Source organism: Psilocybe cubensis, chromosome 2 (genome assembly GCF_017499595.1).
Source record: "Psilocybe cubensis strain MGC-MH-2018 chromosome 2, whole genome shotgun sequence".
In the NCBI taxonomy this organism is placed as follows: domain Eukaryota; kingdom Fungi; phylum Basidiomycota; class Agaricomycetes; order Agaricales; family Agrocybaceae; genus Psilocybe; species Psilocybe cubensis.
Window position 1 is genome coordinate 180,924 of NC_063000.1, and position 19,526 is coordinate 200,449.

The window sequence follows — 19,526 nt, forward strand, 5'->3', positions numbered from 1 at the left end:
ATGCAGCAGTTTCCTGATGCGCATAACTTGATGATCAATGGAGGGATTTTCAGTCAAACGCAGAACAATTATGGGACAGGGCGGGATGCGGGTGAGTACCAGGATACCAGTGTGGTCGGGTTAATTGTTTCATAAAGCAAAATAGGTCTACACACATTGAAGCAGCATATCGCCGCCGATGCAATATATGACTCTGCGGAGCGTTTCCCGCCAGCTCAATGCCACCCCGGCACCCGTGAAAGGATCATCGAGACCATTATGGAGTGGATTGACGCCCCGAATCCTGAAAAGCAGGCTCTGTGGCTCTATGGTCCTGCAGGTGCTGGTAAATCCGCGATCGGGCACTCAATTGCTATGAAGCTTCAGGAATCATTAGAGTGTCAAAGATACGGCTCTAGTTTTTTCTTTGCGAAGGGAGCGCCTGGACGCGGAGATGGAAACAAACTTTTTTCCACCATTGCATACGAGCTAGCTATGAACTTCCCTGAATACAGGGCCGTGCTTGACGCTGTCATGCAGGATAATCCTACCCTACCCACCAAATCCATCAATGTTCAAATCCAAAATCTTCTCATCCGACCTCTGAGAAAACTGTCTAACTGGCCATCCCACCATCCAACAATCATTATCGATGGCCTGGACGAATGTTCTGGAGAGAAGCGTATGCATGGGGCAATCCTTTCAACCATATCCAACACTATTATTCAACATCGCATTCCACTACGGTTTCTCATTATCAGTCGTCCAGAGTACTGGATTGCTGATGCGTTTGAGATTGGGTGTTTCAGCTCCGTGGTTAAACGTCTTTCCTTACGAGATGACCATGATGCGGACGCTGGAATCAGACACTACCTATGCGATGAGTTTAATAGGATTTACGATGAGAACATTGATGTAATGTGTTCTATACCTCGCCCATGGCCTCAAGAGCAAATTATCGAACGTTTTGTCGCTTGCGCCTCAGGGCAATTTGTATATGCTTCCACGGTCATAAAGTTCGTTGGCGACTCTCTGCATTGCGATCCCCTTGAACAGCTGCGCGTATTAACCACAGATGAAAGTTGTGAGGAATCTTCTGCGTTCTCTGAGTTGGACCACCTATATGTTACCATTTTGTCAACCTATCCACGCTGGGGCATGCTAAAACGCGTCCTGGGAGCCATTGTACACAGGAGTGCCATGTCGGAAGCCGTGATGGAGCACATTTTTGACGTTCCTCCTCCTGAGCTACGTCAAATCTTGCGATCAATGCGACCCTTGATTTATATAGCAGATTTCAAATGTCCCCCACTCTTGCAGAGGCTAGAGTCAACTTTTGGTCCCCCCGCGTACAAAGAAGAATGGCTGTCGTTTCATCACCTCTCGTTTATAGAATTCATAACCGATGATTCTAGATCCAGGCAATATGTGGTTGACGGATTATAAGCATACAAAACCATGTGGCCCCTGATTCTAACGCACTTGCGAGGGCTGCTGAAGGGAGACCCCAATGTTGAACGAATAATTACACGGTATGCAATTCATTGCAACAAATCATTTTCAGTCACTGAGGTTCAATGTCGCAGTATTGGCGTGTCGCAATATCGACAATGTCTAGATCTTTTGCACTATGATTTGTTGGAATATTATTTCCGAGTACAGTCGGACACCGCTCATATTGTGGTCCAAGAATACCAAAAACTGCATGGAGAACTTGACGTCTTATTGCAAGCAGACACCCATATTCCCTACCCAAATCATACCTTACTTATCCTCTCCAAGTACAGAGATGACCTGAACCACCTTGGCGCTGCTACAGAAAAGAAGCGCATTGAGCCGTCCAACTCCAACAGGGAACTTTTCAAATCGCTTCTTGATTTTTTAAACTTGGCATTCAGCGCATCTGCGCAACAAGTCCTCAAGACAACACCCGTGGATGGGCCTATTTTTGGATGTCTAGTTACACAAGATTGGTCCTCCTTTCCCTTAAGAATGGACATCGCGGAGTTATGCGCAACAAAAAACATCACTGACGATGCCTTTGTATCCGAGCTCGAAAAAATCCACGGAGTTGTAACTATTTTGTGGGGTAGCGATAGCGGGCAGTTGATCACTGTTCCGCACTTGTTCCAGCAGGAAATATATGGCAAACCAAATGATTATCTGATTCCTGGTCAAGTTGAGGACTGGGAGGCTCAAATCCTGGCCAATGTGGCGTCGTCTTTTGTTGAATTTGAAAGGAAGACAGTGAAGATGGATCCTTTTCGATACATTCAAATGGAGCATTTCTTGGCGATTCCTCGACTATCAGATATCCGCTCGCAACAATGCCTACACAATCCACATAAAATGGCCATACTCAACATTTTGATTGGTCCACATTTGCCTCAACCAGAATACCATAGAAACTTTGCAATCCCTTCTTTAAACTGGTTTTCCAGACATTTGGTGAGCACTTATTCAATATTAATCGGTAGACTTTATTTGTGCGTTATTCTTATTTAGACATAGATAGGACCGAATAGATGCGTCATTGAGGAATTCGACAGCACACTTGCAGGAAAAATAGAAGCGGCCGCAAAGGCCAGGTTCTCCGCTATGCTATTGCTATACGTTCAAGCATCCTCGCATGACACTAATATCCCTAACTATTGTTTTGCATTCAAAGGCCTTCCTACGTTTCTTGCCAATTCCGATCAAACATACCTCTGGACGGGCAACAAGAAATGTCAGTGCATGTCAGTGCATGTAAGTGCACGTCGGCACTGACATGCGCTGACAATATAATGTCTATGCACTGACATGCACTGACATCACTTAGGATTTGTGAAAAAGTTGAAGTCTGTACTTATATAAAATGAAACTGTGTTCAGTGCAGGATTACTTAGACGGATTTTGAATGTATTATAAATGTCTAGAAATCTACTATCCTCCTAGAATTATCTCTATACTGAATACCAAGAGTTGATGCACTGACACATGCACTGACCGCCAAGCAATTGCACTGACTTTGCACTGACATGCACTGACGGTGCACTTACATGCACTGACGGTGCACTCACATGCACTGACATACACTGACCTTCATTAATGGTGCACTGACGATGCACTGACATAGTTTTTACCTTATAATCATGTTATCTTTTATTTCAAATGAAGAACACAATTTTAGGTAAGTAGACTGTATGAGTTTCCTCTGGTCCATCAGCTGTTCCCAAGACCCGCTTGACTAGGGTGCTTCAATGGGACTTTGTAATTCCCTTTCCCTTTCAGCTGTGACATGGGGACATCGAAATACTTACTAGAAATTCGCACCCCAAGCTAAGGCCAATACCAAGGCATTGCTGCGCCTGCAGCCAAGGATGATCCCAAATCATTGTCAAACAGGATCAGTTATACACTGGAATACTCTGAGGCGCCTATTTAATGATTCCAATACAATTCATTCATTCTTCCCACATCTATGCTTGATTTAGTACACCAGATTGTTACTTGAAAATGTAGAGAATATATATTTACTTCTATATCTTGTTATTTAGCTGTGCCTGACCCAGAAACTCCGAGACCGTATGCTTTAATCATCCCCAAGTTAACATTCTCACGGCCCCAATTTAACAAGTTCAAATTTTGCCACCACACCATCACGATGAACTAACCAATGCACTAACATAACCCTGCACGCACAGGCATGTACTGACACACCATGACCAACTTATAGATTATTGGAAACATGCACTGACATTGCACTGACATCACTGCAGTCTGCACTGACATTGCACTGACATTACTGTGGTATGCACTGACATGCACTGACCGCACTGACATTGCACTGACATTTTCCAGTGCCCCCTCTGGACGGGGGAGAATCATTTATTTCATACAAATTATACTGTATTGTGGGAGGATCTGACCTATTTTCTTACCATTGTGTTGAAGAATCGGCACATTGTGCCCGCAGAGTTATATCCCCATCTTGCTTCCTTCCTTCTTAAAGGACTCGCAGGAGTCTACTACAGCATCCTGGATCCAAGTTTCCACGAAGTCGAGCCAATGACAGCACATACGAACTTTCAACGGTTGCTCCAATGGATGCCGTACGCGATCCCAACAGAAGACAACCTTAACATGATCAGGTTTATACATTACTTATGGCATAAAATGGACCAAAAAAATAAACCCCTACCTCCCCCTGTCCTTTGCAACCTGATCATGGAGTGCCTGGCGGTATGAAAGCTTCTGTTTTCTTTTGAGAACTAGTATGCTTACATACAGAAACAGAAATACTGTACATCAATACTTCCTGAGTGCGAACTCAGTCATCTGAACTCATGGCTGGTGACACTCAGGGACACGGTGCCTCCTACAGAGCATGACTAGATTATAATATTTAGACTCAAGGAGGCATGCACATATACGTAAGAGGGATAAATGTGTTTTAATGAAGCTCCAGATAATAGAAGCAAACATCCACTTCATTTAATGGTCTTACACACTGTAATTAATAACCCCTGACAGGGCCGATTGTGCCGACCATCTGCATACTCAGTTTCTCAGCGCAAGGTTTAAACTCCGATTCGTGACACGCTTGTCCAATCAAATCTTACAGGCCTCATTGCCTTCCCTTGTCTGCGTTTCGATCCACGCGTTTTTCTGAGTATTTCTTTGAGTAAATGTAAGCTGTCTTGTCTCGTCATGTTCAAAGTCTCTTCGTGTCACCTCATAACCTTATATCTCGTTTGCATGTCTTGTGTATCGCTTTCCGTGGCTAGTCTTTCAGCATAGGACCCGGGAAGCTTCCCTAGAGGTCTGTCCGCTTTTTGCGGATTTGAGGGCTAAATTTTTCTTCCTCCTGTTCCTCCACCACCACCGTCAAGACAAAGCACATCGTCAGCGCTGCCAACCTCAATATCACATTCAAATCTCAATCTGTGTGCTACACGCGCATATACTTGTCAATTCCATGGACTACATGCTCGAGTGCCATTGACCCGCCGCTTGTTGTCTCCATTACCCCCAAACGGGCAGCCTCGACTCATCATTTGTTTGAGCAGCGGCTACGAATAACAAGCGGTGCGGGTGCGTGTGTGCAGTACGTGCGTACTGAAACCCTCGATGTTCTTTTTTTCTACGACTTTTAGCTCTCCTTATTGTGTTAGCCTCGCGCTCCATTCCATCATTACAATTTATGTGCATTCCCTCGACCAACACACAGATTTACACCCATGTACGACACTGATCGACGTGGATGTAGTGCAAAGCGCTCAAGCTCATAGTCAACCTCGACCTCGACCATACCCGTGGCTCTATACTTTCGAGACGGAAACCATGTACCACGGCCAAATGCTCGTCGCATCCTCGATTCGCATCATGAGTCGAATCACCCCGCTCTTCTCACTCTACCTGGTCCCCAACTCACGTGAGCTCCGCACCGGGCGTATTTATGCGGCCGTGTTTTCATGCTTTTAACAGCCTTTCTTGCAGGGCAGTTTATGTAGGATGCACACGCATATATGCTTGATCGCTGATGGATACACACATGGGCTGGGGATAGGGATGAGATGGAGATAGAGAACAAGCAGAGGGATCCGGGCTGCTGTTAGAAACGAGGTTAGGGTTATTCAACAGGTCTGCGTTTGGTTCATCTGGGTCTGTTTCTAGTACAATTGCTGTCGCCGCCGCCTCTTCCGTATCCTCCACAACTCCTTCCCCCCTCTGCAACAACATCCCCCAGCGCGTCTCCATACTCTGCCACCAACCCACTTCCTCTTTGGACTTGTCACAGATTTCGCATTCTCGCGCATACATCTCACACAGCTCTGGTCTGACGGTGCCTTGCCATCTAGTACAGATGGCGGACTCCCTGAGACACATTTCCTTCTATGGGCATCTCGTCGTCCATGAAGCGAATGTGGGTGATACCGGGTGTACAGCGAGATTTCCTATCCGCAATATGCGCGCATATACGCACTCGGACGGTAGTTCTGATGTTGTTGGGTTGAGATTCGGGGCTGTATATGGGTGTGTGGGTCTGGTTGGTAACCTTTCCTGATGACATGCAACCCGTGTTGACGTTGACATCAAGTCTAGGCAAGTCCCCGTCGAATCACGTCTAGATTTACATGTAGTTGTTAGCACATCCTCCACCATCACACCCTCCTTCTGCACAGTCAATTTTGCTCGTTGTTATGCTCACATCGTTTAGATTTGATGCTGTGGAAATCTAGACTCTGTTTTGCTCCGCTCAATGTGTTGTATGAACATGAATTGGAAGGCTGTCTGGTAAAGGCAGCCTCACTAGCAGTAGGTTGGACTCAAGAAACCTGGAAAGACAGGACAACGATGTCTTCGTTCCGTGTGGTAAGAGACCGTACAGTAGACGTAAATGAGTAGCTACATACCTTCGTTCCGTGTGGTAAGAGACAGGGAACGAAGGTGAGGAAAGTCGAAATTTGTGTCTACTGTCATGTGATGTAAAGCGTGATCTACGCGCGTCTAAGTTTACCAGATAAAGGGGTAAGGCTGAGGCAGGGCAGGCTTACACTCTTCCCCGCCCCGAAAAAATTGGCGGTGTGTAGAAACAGGCGGTGTCGGGGGACCCGTGTGGGAGAGGGAAAGAAAAAAGAAAAAAAAAAGGGGAAGTGAAATATCTATCTACGGAAGTCCAGGGCGCCTGCGTCCTGGGGGTGTTCTTCAAGCCCGTGTCAGTCATCGCGTGAGCCCGGTGTGATGCCGTTTTCCGCTTCCCAAACGTCTAGGGCTTCGTTGTCTTCGAGTAGCTTTCCCGCGATCCACTCGTCGTGTTCGCATCCGTAGCCGACCCATCTGACTAGGTATTGTCGACCGCGGCCCATTCGTCGTTCGTCCACAATCTTGTCGATGACGTTCTCCACAGTGCCGTCTTCAGTCACCACCACCCCTGGGTTGGGTAATGCGCGGTCGGGGAAGGCCATGACGTCGTTGGGTACGAAGGGCTTGAGGAGGCTCGCGTGGAACCCGGGGAAAGTCTTTGGATTGTTGGGCAGTCTGAGTGTGTATTCCGACGCCTCTGGGTGTGCGGCGACCACTGAATATGGCCCGTCGTAGCGCGGCATGAACTTGGCCACGCGTTTCGCTCCTTTACGCTTGTAGTTTCGGCGTCGGTTTGTGGTGGAGAGCATGACGAGGTCGCCTGGTTTGTACTTGATCTCGTCCCCGCGGTGCTTATTCGCGTGGTATGCTTGACGTACTTTTGCAGCTGTGAGGGCGTCTTGGGCCTGCATGACATCGAGCGCGAGTCGTTGTATGACATCCCACGCTGTCTGTTCGGCATCGGCCAAGGTCTGTGAGGGGTCTGCTGGGATGAGAGGTGGGATGAGCCGCGGCGAGCGACCCGTCTTAAGTTGAAAGGGAGAGAATCCCGTGGACGCGTTTACTGTGTTCATTATGGCGAAACGCAGTCGCGGCAGTGCCTTCTTCCAGCCTTTCTGGTTGCGGTCCACGAAGTAGCGTATGGCCTGAACCACTGTCTTGTTGGTTCTTTCGCTACTGCCGTCAGTCTCGGGGTGGAAAGCCGTTGACATCTTCAGTTTTACGCCGGTGAGTTTGTGTAGCTCGGTCCACACCTCTGACGTGAATAGGGCGTCTCTGTCCGAGATCAGGCGCTCCATTAGTCCATTGTCACAGTACCATTCGTCGAAGATGATGTTTGCAATGGTGGCGGCAGAGTCGGACGAGTGTGTGGGTATGAGCTTGATATCCGTGCCGAGGGTGTCTGTGATCGACAGGATGGTGTCTTTGCCATCCTCCTCGGGCAGCGGGCCTATGAAATCCAACGCCACTGAGTCGCAGCGCGCGTCGGGGACCGGCAGTGGGTGCAGTGGGCCTGTGGGCTTGGATGTGCGGTCCTTGTTCCTCTGACACTCTACACAGGATGGGATGTATGCCGTCTCGAGGTCTCTGCGCATGTTCGGCCAATAGAAGGACCCACGCAGCGTCCGTCGGTGGTGAGATAGATGTTTTTGGATGTGTCGTCGTAGTCGATGACTGTCAGACACTCTGGACTGGTGACAAGCAGTTTAATGGCATCGAAAGCGGCCTGATGAGCCTCTGTCCATGCAGGAAACTCTTCATCGTACTCCTTGGCTGTGAGTGGTGAGAGTACTGCGGTGTGTTCTGCGAGGGCTGGGAGGAAGATGGCAAGGAACCGCGTGAGTCCTAAGAAGCCTCGGACGTTGGACGCGGTGGTGGGGATTGGCCAGTTGATGATGCGGTTGCATTTGCGAGGGTCCGCGGTGATGCCTTCAGCGGAGATGTGGTGACCCAGAAAGTCAACGGCGTCGCTCCACAGAACTGTCTTGCTCTTGTTGCAATATAGTCCTGCCTGTTCGAGCGCGGAAAGCACCGCAGCAATGTTGCGTTCGTGCTCCTCCTCCGTCTGGGACCAAATGATGATATCATCCAGATAGATGTGGCAGATTTTTCCGATGAGATGACGGAGAGCGCCAGTCATGCGCCGCTGATGTGTGGATGGGGCGTTGCACCCGCCCATGGGCATCACCGTCCACTCATAGAGTCCCCATGGTGTGCGCACGGCGGTGAGATGGATGTCGTCAGGATGTACTCGTGTCTGGAAAAAGGAGTTCGTCATATCCAACTTCACAAAAATCTTCCCCTTCCCACAGTCTGCCAGGATGTCGTCGATGCGCGGCAGTGGGAAGTTGTCATGGATAGTGTTGGAGTTGAGTTTGCGGTAGTCATTGACCCAGCGTGGCGGTATAGTGTGGTCCGGCACGCCGTTTCGCAATTTGGGAATGATGAATGAGGGTGATGCATGTTCTGAGGACGAAGGGCGTAATCTGCCGGCGGCGAGGTGTTCGTCGAGCAAGAGTTTCCAGCTGTCGTGATGTTTCTTTGGTGCGGAATATCCGCGCCCACGCACCACCTTGTTGGGGTCTTTGAGCCGGATGCGATGGTAAATCTGGTCGGGCACACCCGCGACTGTGTCTGGGAGCCGTAACGGAAAGAGACGGTCCCATCTGGCCTTGTCGCGTGCATCATATTGCTCGAAGCGTTCGCCTCTCTCCAGAGACTCCAGCTTAGCAGTCACTGCGGCCGCCACCGTGGCTTTCAGGCGCGTGCCGTCGAGCGTTGCCGGTGGTAGGGCGTCAAAGTTGATGTTGGTTGGGGGTATGAACAGGCGAGGTCGTGGGCAGCGAGGTGGGGTGGGGGGTGGAACTACCCAGTCAGGTTGCCACTCTCGCTGAGGGATATTGGGAGACACCAGATCATAGCCAGAGGACTTCTGAATGGCGGTGCGAGCCGCCGCGTCGATGACAATCTCTTCTATGGAAAGAAATGACATTCCCAATATAATAGGTACAGGCAAATCTTCACAAATTTTTGCGTAAATTGTTTTAGACACCCATGCTCTGTTTCCTGACGTCAGCACCAGCTTTGCATACTCTCAACAGACCAAGGGATCCTCCGTCAAAGAACAAAGATTGTCCTCCGCGTGCGGGAGGGGTAAACGATGCAGACCGAGCGAGGCGGCGGTGGAGCCGCTAATCACTGTGGAAGGGCATCCAATGTCAAGCAAGGCTTTGAAAGACAGAGGGAACTCAGAAATGGCGGGTCCAGTGGCCTCCACGGGTGCGTAGAGGTGTGGAACCGAGAAAGAGGGTGGGGGATCGGTGGTGGTAGTGGTAGAAGAGGGTACGTACGTGTCCTCGTCCGCATAATCTTCTGACACGGCGGACATCCCAACGAAGGCTACCGGTACTCGTGTCTTGGACTCGCGAGCGCTCTTCTCTGCAAGCGCCATCGCGCGCGTGAGTGGTTTGTAGGTCGACCAGTCCGGCCAGGTGTTATTCTTCGTCATGGGGCAGTCGTGCGACCGGTGGTCCGTGAAGAACCTGCGGCAACGGGTGCAACCCTCAAATTCGGTGAGCAGTGCGCGTTCCTCCGCGGTGAGCTTGGTGCTGTCCTTGTCGGAGGACTTGTTGTTGGAGGGAGACGTTGTTCCGGATGTGTTGTCTTTGCGGTCAGAAAGGCGACTGAGTAGGGACTTCTTTTCCTTGCCCGCAGAGATCTTGGCTTCGAATCGCTTGTCCTCGCTGCGCAGTTCCTCGTCGAGGGCGTGGATCGTGTCCGCCCATGTCTTGTAGTCTGCCTCCTCCGAGGTGGGGTTGGTGTGTAGTTTGAGAGAGAGAGCGTGTCGGGTGTTCGCCTCGAGAAGGTCCCCGAGAGCATCCTTGGTAAACGCGTGCTTCTTGGATGATGTCAGAAGCAAGGCATTGAGGTTCTCGATCTCGATCCTCCAGTCAACGAAGCGCGTGCCGTCCGGCTGCTTTGCTGAGAGAATCTGCTGCTTGATCTGATGCGCCCAGTTCTTGTCGAGGACCAACTCGGCTAGTTCCTTGATGTACGCATCGAGGCTGAGTTTGTCAATCCGGTCAGAGCCACTCTGATACCACGCCTGTAAGCGCGGTTCCAACATGGCGTCGGCGATGAAGCTGACTATCTCCTCCGGCTCCTTTCCTGAGTGTTTCATGAAGCGCCTGCAGGCGTTCGTCCAGGTGTGTAGAACCATTGGCGTGATCTTCCCCGCGGTGAGCATCGGGCAGTCCTTCAGCTTGGTCACCTTGACCTCGGCAAGCGCTGACATTTCCGAACTGGGTAAGAAGTGGCGGTGACGGTGGCGCTTATTGTTGTGATTGATGGTGGTCGCGAGGGAGTCTGATTCGCTTGACGAGCTGTCAGTTTCCCGTTTTGGTAAGAGAAATTTGATTGAGGGCTGCGCAGGTGATGCAGCGGACTCAGTTGGTGTTGGGAGCGCCGACGAGTTGCCTATGGGTGACACAGGTTCCTCAGGGGGCAGCGGCGGGTCCAGGAGCGAGTCGTCGTCGGTGAAGAAACCTTCGATTTCTAGGGACGCCGGTGATCGCGGTTCTGGCGACGGTGACAAGGGTGGGAGCGGTGCTGTCGCTCTCCTTTTGGACTCCTGTTGGGTGACGAGAGGGGTCGGGACGGACGGTTTACGTGACAGTGTGGCAGTCAGAAAAAATTTCCGCGGTGATAAGCCGGGAGACTCAGTTGTCGGTGTCAAAAAAAAAGTGGAAGGCTGTCTGGTAAAGGCAGCCTCACTAGCAGTAGGTTGGACTCAAGAAACCTGGAAAGACAGGACAACGATGTCTTCGTTCCGTGTGGTAAGAGACCGTACAGTAGACGTAAATGAGTAGCTACATACCTTCGTTCCGTGTGGTAAGAGACAGGGAACGAAGGTGAGGAAAGTCGAAATTTGTGTCTACTGTCATGTGATGTAAAGCGTGATCTATGCGCGTCTAAGTTTACCAGATAAAGGGGTAAGGCTGAGGCAGGGCAGGCTTACATGAATATTAGGTTTCTTTGATCTAGCTGATCTGATCTTCTTTCGCCTCTGTTCATGGTTTACGATTCACTTTCCTCTGTTTAGCTACCACCAATTCTCAAGCTTTCTCTGTTCTCACTTTCTGCATTCTTCTCCTACGTCCGCAATTCATAGAAAGTAAAGATTCGACTTGTTCATCTCCATGCTCTTTTCTGTCTGCCGCTTCATTTGTGTTAGCTTCAACCTCGTGAATCTTGTACTAAAACGGGTTTCACCCGCATTGGGTATCCCATCAATGACATTCCACCTTGGGTTCTGGAGGCGAGTCTACCTTTGTGCTCTGGAAGGCTGTCTGGTAAAGGCAGCCTCACTAACAGTAGGTTGGACTCAGGAAACCTGGAAAGACAGGACAACAATGTCTTCGTTCCGTGTGGTAAGAGACCAGTAATACAGCGTGTGTAAACTACGTACCTTCGTTCCGTGTGGTAAGAGACCAGGAACGAAGGTAAAGGAAAACGAAATTTGTGTCTACGGAATCATGTGATGTGTGTGTGTTGATGCGTGATCACTACGCGTCTAGAGGGTGTTTGTAAAGGGGTAAGTCTGGAGGTAAAGGGCAGGCTTACACTCCTCCCTACCCCGACGAAAAGGAGAAAGGTGTGTCGGGGAAGTTGAGTAAAAAAAAAAAAATCGTGAGCGGAAATCTATCTACGGTGTCCAGGGGCGCCGGCGACCCTGTTTTCGTGAGTTCAGTCTTGACGGGACCCGGGTATTATGCCGTTCTCTGCTTCCCATACATCTAAGGCTTTGTTGTCTTCAAGGAGCTTGCCCGCGATCCATTCATCGTGTTCGCGTCTGTACCCCACCCAACGCACAAGGTATTGTCTGCCGCGGCCCATGCGACACTCGTCTACAATCTTGTCTATCACATTCTCGACGGTGCTGTCCTCGGTGACCACTACCCCAGGGTTGGGAAGCGCACGGTCTGGGAAGGCTATGACGTTGTTTGGCACAAAGGGTTTCAAGAGGCTCGCGTGGAAACCGGGGAAAGTCTTCGGGTTGTTGGGTAGTCGGAGTGTGTACTCGGATTTCTCTGGATGTGCAGCGACCACCGAGTATGGGCCGTTGTAACGTGGCATAAATTTCGCAACTCGCTTTGCACCTTTTTGTTTGTAGTTGCGGCGTCGGTTGGCGGTGGAAAGCATAACCAGGTCGCCTGGCTCGTAAACTATCTCGTCGCCGCGGTGCTTGTTTGCATGGTACGCCTGTCGGACCTTTGCTGCGGTCAGCGCGTCCTGCGCCTGCATGACGTCGAGTTCCAGACGTGAAATGACGTCCCTCGCGGTCTGCTCTGCGTCTGGTAGTGGTGTTGTTGAGGGATCGGCCGGCAGAAGTGGAGGGATGAGACGTGGCGAGCGGCCCGTCTTCAGTTGGAATGGGGAGAACCCGGTGGAGGCGTTTACGGTGTTCATTATGGCAAATCAAAGGCGCGGTAGCGCCTTTTTCCACCCTTTCTGGTTGCGGTCAACAAAATATCGGATGGCCTGCACAACAGTCTTGTTGGTGCGCTCGCTGCTGCCGTCCGTTTCCGGGTGGAAGGCTGTGGACATCTTGAGCTTCACCCCTGTGAGCTTGTGCAGTGCAGTCCACACTTCCGATGTGAACAGTGCATCGCGGTCGGAAATCAGTCGATCCATGAGGCCGTTGTCACAGTACCACTCGTCAAATATGACGTTGGCGATATCCGCGGCTGTGTCAGACGAGTGTGTTGGTATGAGTCGTATGAATATGACGTTGGCGATATCCGCGGCTGTGTCAGACGAGTGTGTTGGTATGAGTCGTATGTCGGTGCCTAGTGTGTCGGTGATGGATAATATTGTGTCTTTTCCATCTTCCTCAGGTAGTGGGCCGATGAAATCGAGTGCGACTGATTCGTCACATTCCTTTGTTACACTGTACCATACCATACCATACAAGGGACGTGTACAGTGTGCAGTCCCATACCAGTCAGCGAGTCCGCCCACCCGGCCACCTACACTACTATATACGGTAGGGCACACACTGTATAATTGCTACTCATTAGCGGCTCCGCTGGAGGCTGGTTTACTTCCATTTTTAGCCACGCATATCGTGCTCGCGGGACACAGTGTGTATCCCGTTTACCTATTGTACAGGTGGCTCCTCCGTGGGCCGGATCAATATGAAATCATTCGCCTAGTCTCCATTAACCCACTCGCCATTACTTCCATTATTTCTCGCCACTTGGTCTTCGCCAACATGAATACAGGTCAAATAGGTAGCACTAAATAGTACAGTGTTGCTCAGTAACAGACACTCGAAACATATAATATTTTTTACCCATGCAGAGGTCTATCCATACATTGTTGGTCACCCATTCTCGCCCAGGTTTGTTCTTGAGACTAGCATGCAGATTTTGTGATCGGGTCTATCGGTGTCAGCCGACTAAACAAACTCCACATTTTTGTAAGACACTCACCCCTACTTGTAAGCCACCACCGCTTCAATTCCACATCTTGACGAAATGCCAAAGCAAACCATTACCGACCTGAAAGAATTCAGAAACGCCATTGAGACGCTTGACAAAAAGGTCCGGAGAGGGCTCGAGAATGGCAATGTGACGGAGGTTATGAACCTAAATTGGGATTTGGTAGTACGTTCGAATTTTATCTGATACACACACTCACTAATATCACACCAAGTTGGCCGTAGCCACATCCACGGCCACAGAATGTGTTGCAGAAAAAGAGAAAAAGTCAAATATATTTCTGTTCCAATTCTTGATGGCCTATGGAGAAGCGCGTCAACAAGATCAACATTACAGCCCCGAATTTCTAGAAAAGATGCACAACCTTTTGAAAAATGAGGGTTCCAGTGGCACACCTGAACCTCAAGACAGGCGCTCTGAACATCCCAATAACAGCAGTAAATTGAGTAACCGCATGCAGAATGCAACTCGCCAACATGCCCGACCCTCGCCAAAAAAGTGTTGTGGTACTGGAAAGATTGGTTCGGCTTCAGCACGTCCAGTAAAACCAGAGTCCGACCCGGAGGATGACTCTGATGCATCAAATGCTGCTCGACCTCCCAAGAGACGTCGCATCGGCTCAACTCGTGCGAGTGCTATTAAGACTTTTGCTGAACTTGAGGCATCAGAAGATGACACTGGCAATGACGACACATTCATACCTTCTCGGTATCCTTCTGAGCCTAAAAGCCCTGAGGAAACTCCCAAACCAAAGACAGTACGATCTACATCCAAACGAAATAAATCTTCGGCTAGGCAGTCGAAGGAGAAGTCGGTCGGACCTGGACACGATGAGCGCATGCCAGTGAAGGCTACGAAATGGATTCATGTACGCCCATGTCATATGTGTGCCGAACATAATCAAAAATGTAGATTAACATACGAGACCGCAACTTGCTTCTATTGCAACAAACATCGTCGAGGTTGTCGAGGAAAGGGAGAGGAAATTGAATGATGTTCTGAAGTTGATGAAAATGAGTCAATTACAAGCGAGTTAGAAGACGATCGTAACCCAAAAATTACTCCCCGAGGCGCATTGAACCTAATCAAAGTTGGAGCATCAACGCCATTCAACAGTCGAGCTAGATCCGTTGCAGGTCATCACACCGAACTCCCTGTGAATCTACCCACTGCAGAGTCAGCCATTAATCCTACGATGGCTGATGCAAAGGAGTCAGACACGGTTAATGTCTCCAATGAAACCACATCACCTCAAGAAACCTCATCAACTCCATCCGCAAAAGCTAAAGGAAAGCAAGTAGAGCGTCTTGGTAAGTTGTTTGCTATACGTATAAAAGCAAAGCCAACTTACATTAGTGACTTTTACTAGTCAAGACATGGGACAACTGGTTCCATGAAGATGCCGCCCAAAGTAGTTCCACTCAGCCACCACCACCTTTGCCTCCTCGCCCTTCGTATATTCGTGATTGGGACTTGGAGGATGATACAAAAGGCCAAGACACCAATACCACCTTATCCACCGAAGATCGGCTCACAAGGCTAGAAAAGAAATGTGACCAAATCATTCAAAAAATGAAGAGAATAGACGACCAGCTCACCAGTTATGATCACGGTTTTGACTACATCACGGGGAAGTTGACCTTCTTTGTTTCATTGGTGGAATTGATCGACTCAAAAGTGGATACATTAAATCACTTTAATGCAGAAGTCATTGAAAGAATGACCGTAATGAGGCGAGAAGTCAATGTCGTTCTGCGCGATATGTACGAGCATAGCTCGTCAGAGGCCGAGGGGCATACACATTATGATGCACCACAAACGTACCAAAGTGGAAATGCGACACAGAACAACGGCAATGCTAATGCGTCGACTTTGGCATCAATGACAGATTCAACGGACGTAGGTCGTGAATATGTGCCTGTACATTCACACAGCAAGTTAGCTGCTTTGGCCAAAACATGGTCTGGGGGGACATCAGACAAACCAATTGACCTTGAAGAGCACGAAACTCCATCTTTGGCCAGTGGCGACTGTGCTAAGGATGCCGAGAATAACGCCGATCAAGCCAAGCTCGCCAAACCCGCACTCCAAACCAAAATGCGGACTTCTGTGAATGCCACTGCCAGTTTGCCTAGTCGTAAGAAACTTGCCAAAGAAACAAACCATGCTCACCGGAGCTCGAACATCCGTGTTGAGTCCCCCAACCCTAACAGTAATGCCGAAAAAGACCAGAACACCAAGCAGAACACCAAGGATGACAATGTCCAACACGTGTCCTTGACAACTCGCCTGGATGATGCCCGATTGTCAGGTCATGTCAAGCTCGCCAAAGAGGCCGAAGTTGTCGAACAGGCACTCTCGCCAAATAGTGTCAACACTGCCTACTCGTCAGTTCACGCCAACCACGCTGATGATGAACATATGAATACTCAACCCGACTCAGCAAATAACTCGCATCAGCAAAAAAAAATATTGCAGGACCAAGGTGCTGAGATAGCCAAAGATATGGTGTCCAACAAGGATGCAAGGGGTGAAGACAAGGCCATTGCGGTTGAACAAGATGACCAATCCTCACCCCGTGTCTCCATACCCCACAATTCCCACGAACGTGAAAATTGCCTCACTCTTGTTCCTTATCATCGTCTTACCGCTGTACCCCCTTCACCAGTTATCCCACCCCAATCTTTCTCAAATTTGGCTAATCCGCTACAAGTATTATCATCCCCCTTCCCCCCCATGCAGATAGGACCGGATGGCAATTTACTTACGCCTCCAGGATCACAAGATGACCAAGATGATATGGTTGAATATTAAGTACTTTACTACTGCCTATTCTACGTATACTAAGTGATCCAATCTATTCATTCTGTCTTCTCCTCTGAACCATACATGTGTGCCGTGTATCAAATTATTCTCGAACTCGTTTCTTGGACACTCGCTTACCCGCCACTTTGAGCCTCTCAGCCTCGTGTTTAGCTAACTCGTCAGAGGTGACTACTTTCTTTGCGACTCTATCATTCTGAGTGCTCCCAGATCCGTCTTGAAGGTTTGCTTTCCGCTTTGAAGACCCTTTGTTGACCACGTTAATTGGCGGGTTCTGCTTGCTGTTCAACTCATGCAAATGTCCAGCTGAAGTTTCAGAAAACGTGGCGTTGGATTTAGGTTGAGTTTGGGCTTTGGATGGGGTCATCGGCATTGCTGTGAGTACCCGGTTCAATATCTGAGCAGGGGATGCATGAACATTCTTTTTCTTTGCAGTATGTGCCGGCGTGATGGAATTGCTCGATTCGCCTTCAGCAATTGCTGTTATTGTGGTGCGTCCAACACTTTCTGTACCTGTTGGTACAGGCGTAGCAGGCATATTGACATGGCACCATACTAGGGGTTGTTGCGAAGGCGCACGATAGACCTCGGCGGCTTTGTCAGATGCATGATTCGAATTATTACCATTGTTGGTATCAAAATTGGTTATTGCCATGTGAGCCCATTCATCATTTGCCGTAGAGGGAAGTTCTGAATGTGTTCCAACATGCATCTTGGCAGCATCATTGGAAATAGGGTTTAAATTGTCGTTAGCGCCACTCCTTGCCATAGAAGGATATTCTGAAGAATCCTCCATATTGGGTCTGGCAAGACCAGCTGAATCGTTGAAATTGGACAAAGGGTAATCGCCCATCAGCATTTCGGTGAAAGAAAGCTGCTGCGTCGAATGACTACTGGTGCCATGTGTTCCAGAGCTCAAGGCCGACAAAGGTGTGTCCATATTTTCCAGTGGTGGAAAGCTAAATGCGCCTATATCACATAGATATTGAAACATATTTTCATCCTGAATCTGTAACGGATCAATTGGTTGCCTATCAAGGCGACTAGATCCTTCGGCGTTTTGCTCGCCGTGCTCACCATGCATATTAAGGCGACTAGATCCTTCGGCGTTTTGCTCGCCGTGCTTGCCACGTATATTAAGGCAACTAGAAACCTCGGTGTTTTGCTCTTCACAACCATCAAGGTGAATATGTGGCTCGGTGTTATGCTTGCCATGGCCGTCAAGTTGAGTAGGTATCAAGACACGACTTGATGATGCCTCGTCATTGTTTTGACCACATTGATCATGATTGTTATGCCCAAGAGGTACATGGGTATTGATTTGCGTCATAGTCATCTCCTCGGTGCTTAGTGCATTGCTCGATGACACTTGCTGTTGCTTAGGTTTCTTTGTGGGCCTTTTTCTTTGTCGCTTGGCAGGTTCAGCAAGGACCTCATCGGATACACTTTCAATGTCATCGGGATAGCGGGATGGGATTATAGAGCCATTGATACGGGCCGTGGTGATACTGTGGAATCGAAACACATCAGCAGGTGCAAAGGTTTGTTCGCGTTCATATATGTGGTCAAAAAATGCTTTAATATCATCAATGCCGGTGTTGTGTGGGTCCTTGAATACAAATCCTGTAGGTAGATAGTTGTTATGGATGAATTTGGATTGATTTTTTATGATGTCGCCATAGGGTACTTGTTCTGTTCTGTTTCGTGTCGCTAATTCTAATCCAAATGTAAGTAACAGTTAAAAATTCAAGTCTAATTACGCACTATAATGTCTTGATAGATACTCGCGATACAGTTTAGAAGCTTCAGTCTTGCTGAGCTTGTCTTTATTCCAAGTGGCTCCAATTATTGGAAAGCCGTCATCGCTTGTTCCCAAACTATTCTCTTGTGCCATTGTGATTTCTCTGCCTCGGGAAGTTTCGATGACATTGCGAACATACTCAATCATGAGATGTTGTACTTCGCGGGCCTGTCTGGGGTAAGTCTCTTCGAAAGACTTTATCTTTCCAGACTTCGGAACACCCACTAGCTCCACAATATCATTGTGTCTGAACATTAAAGTACCACCTGTAATTGAGTATATTTCTGCATAAAATCAAGGGCTTCATTAACTGACATTTCAGCCACAACTCTACCAGTAGAGTCCTCAAAAGCCGCAAATGTGACAGATAGCATTCCCAACTCTAGCCAATGACCTTTCGCACTTGCTTTCAAACGGGTCTCAGAATGCTTTTCTGCCAGTCTATTGTGATAAATACGTGAGTTTTGATTAAGAAGATTATGAATTGTACTGACTGTTGACGGATTTCCTGAGGGTATCCTTCTTCCGACATTTTCTCTGCTCTTCCTTCTAATTCTTTCAACTCTGTTGGCGTCATTCTCTTGATGACATTACTGACTGCCAGATTACGAACAGAAAACCTCTTTTGGACATTGTTGACATCGGCAGGATCCAGTAAAACATCAATCTCAGCCTCAACAACATCCTTCATAGTACGCGCAACAACATCTGACTTTTGTACTTGGAGAATCTTAGTGGATTTGGGAACTCTTTTCTGAGACGATAGCCTCCAGCAATTTTGAGCCCACTTTAGTAAGTCCTTATTATATACTATCAGTATACAGTACAATATGTTTCGTATCATGACAAAAGGCGTACCGTTCTGGCTTTGTCTGGATCATATTTGATCCTATTATTGTCCCAGTATACTTTAAGGGCGGGAAACATTTTGGTGTTCACAATAGTAGACCGGTCATTAGGTGTAGAGGACGTGATGTACTGTTCCTTGTATACATCTATTAATGCCCGTTCTTCTCTATTATATGCCCGAACATTTCTGTCCGACACATTCATGGGAAGTTGCGACATGATGG

At 48.7% G+C, this 19,526-nt stretch overlaps 4 protein-coding genes across 4 annotated transcripts; 2 read left to right on the forward strand and 2 right to left on the reverse strand.

Annotated features, from left to right (window-relative positions):
- On the forward strand, nt 1-3,159 carry JR316_0001583 (uncharacterized protein; the record flags this gene model as incomplete). Its single annotated transcript, XM_047887386.1, has 5 exons — nt 1-91; nt 146-1,407; nt 1,642-2,427; nt 2,491-2,731; nt 3,152-3,159. The coding sequence occupies 5 exons, from the start codon at nt 1-3 to the stop codon at nt 3,157-3,159; spliced, it is 2,388 nt and encodes a 795-aa protein (XP_047752309.1).
- Nucleotides 3,160-9,421: 6,262 nt separating this feature from the next.
- JR316_0001584 (uncharacterized protein) lies at nt 9,422-11,270 on the reverse strand (the record flags this gene model as incomplete). Its single annotated transcript, XM_047887387.1, has 2 exons — nt 9,422-11,115; nt 11,204-11,270. 2 exons carry the CDS (start codon nt 11,268-11,270, stop codon nt 9,422-9,424), a joined length of 1,761 nt encoding a protein of 586 aa, XP_047752310.1.
- A 2,595-nt stretch (nt 11,271-13,865) lies between these two features.
- JR316_0001585 (uncharacterized protein) lies at nt 13,866-16,643 on the forward strand (the record flags this gene model as incomplete). Its single annotated transcript, XM_047887388.1, has 4 exons — nt 13,866-13,994; nt 14,044-14,697; nt 14,848-15,139; nt 15,199-16,643. The coding sequence occupies 4 exons, from the start codon at nt 13,866-13,868 to the stop codon at nt 16,641-16,643; spliced, it is 2,520 nt and encodes an 839-aa protein (XP_047752311.1).
- Nucleotides 16,644-16,737: 94 nt separating this feature from the next.
- Nucleotides 16,738-19,521, reverse strand: JR316_0001586 (uncharacterized protein; the record flags this gene model as incomplete). Its single annotated transcript, XM_047887389.1, has 5 exons — nt 16,738-18,368; nt 18,417-18,700; nt 18,769-18,894; nt 18,948-19,252; nt 19,312-19,521. 5 exons carry the CDS (start codon nt 19,519-19,521, stop codon nt 16,738-16,740), a joined length of 2,556 nt encoding a protein of 851 aa, XP_047752312.1.
- Between the last annotated feature and the right edge of the window lie 5 nt (nt 19,522-19,526).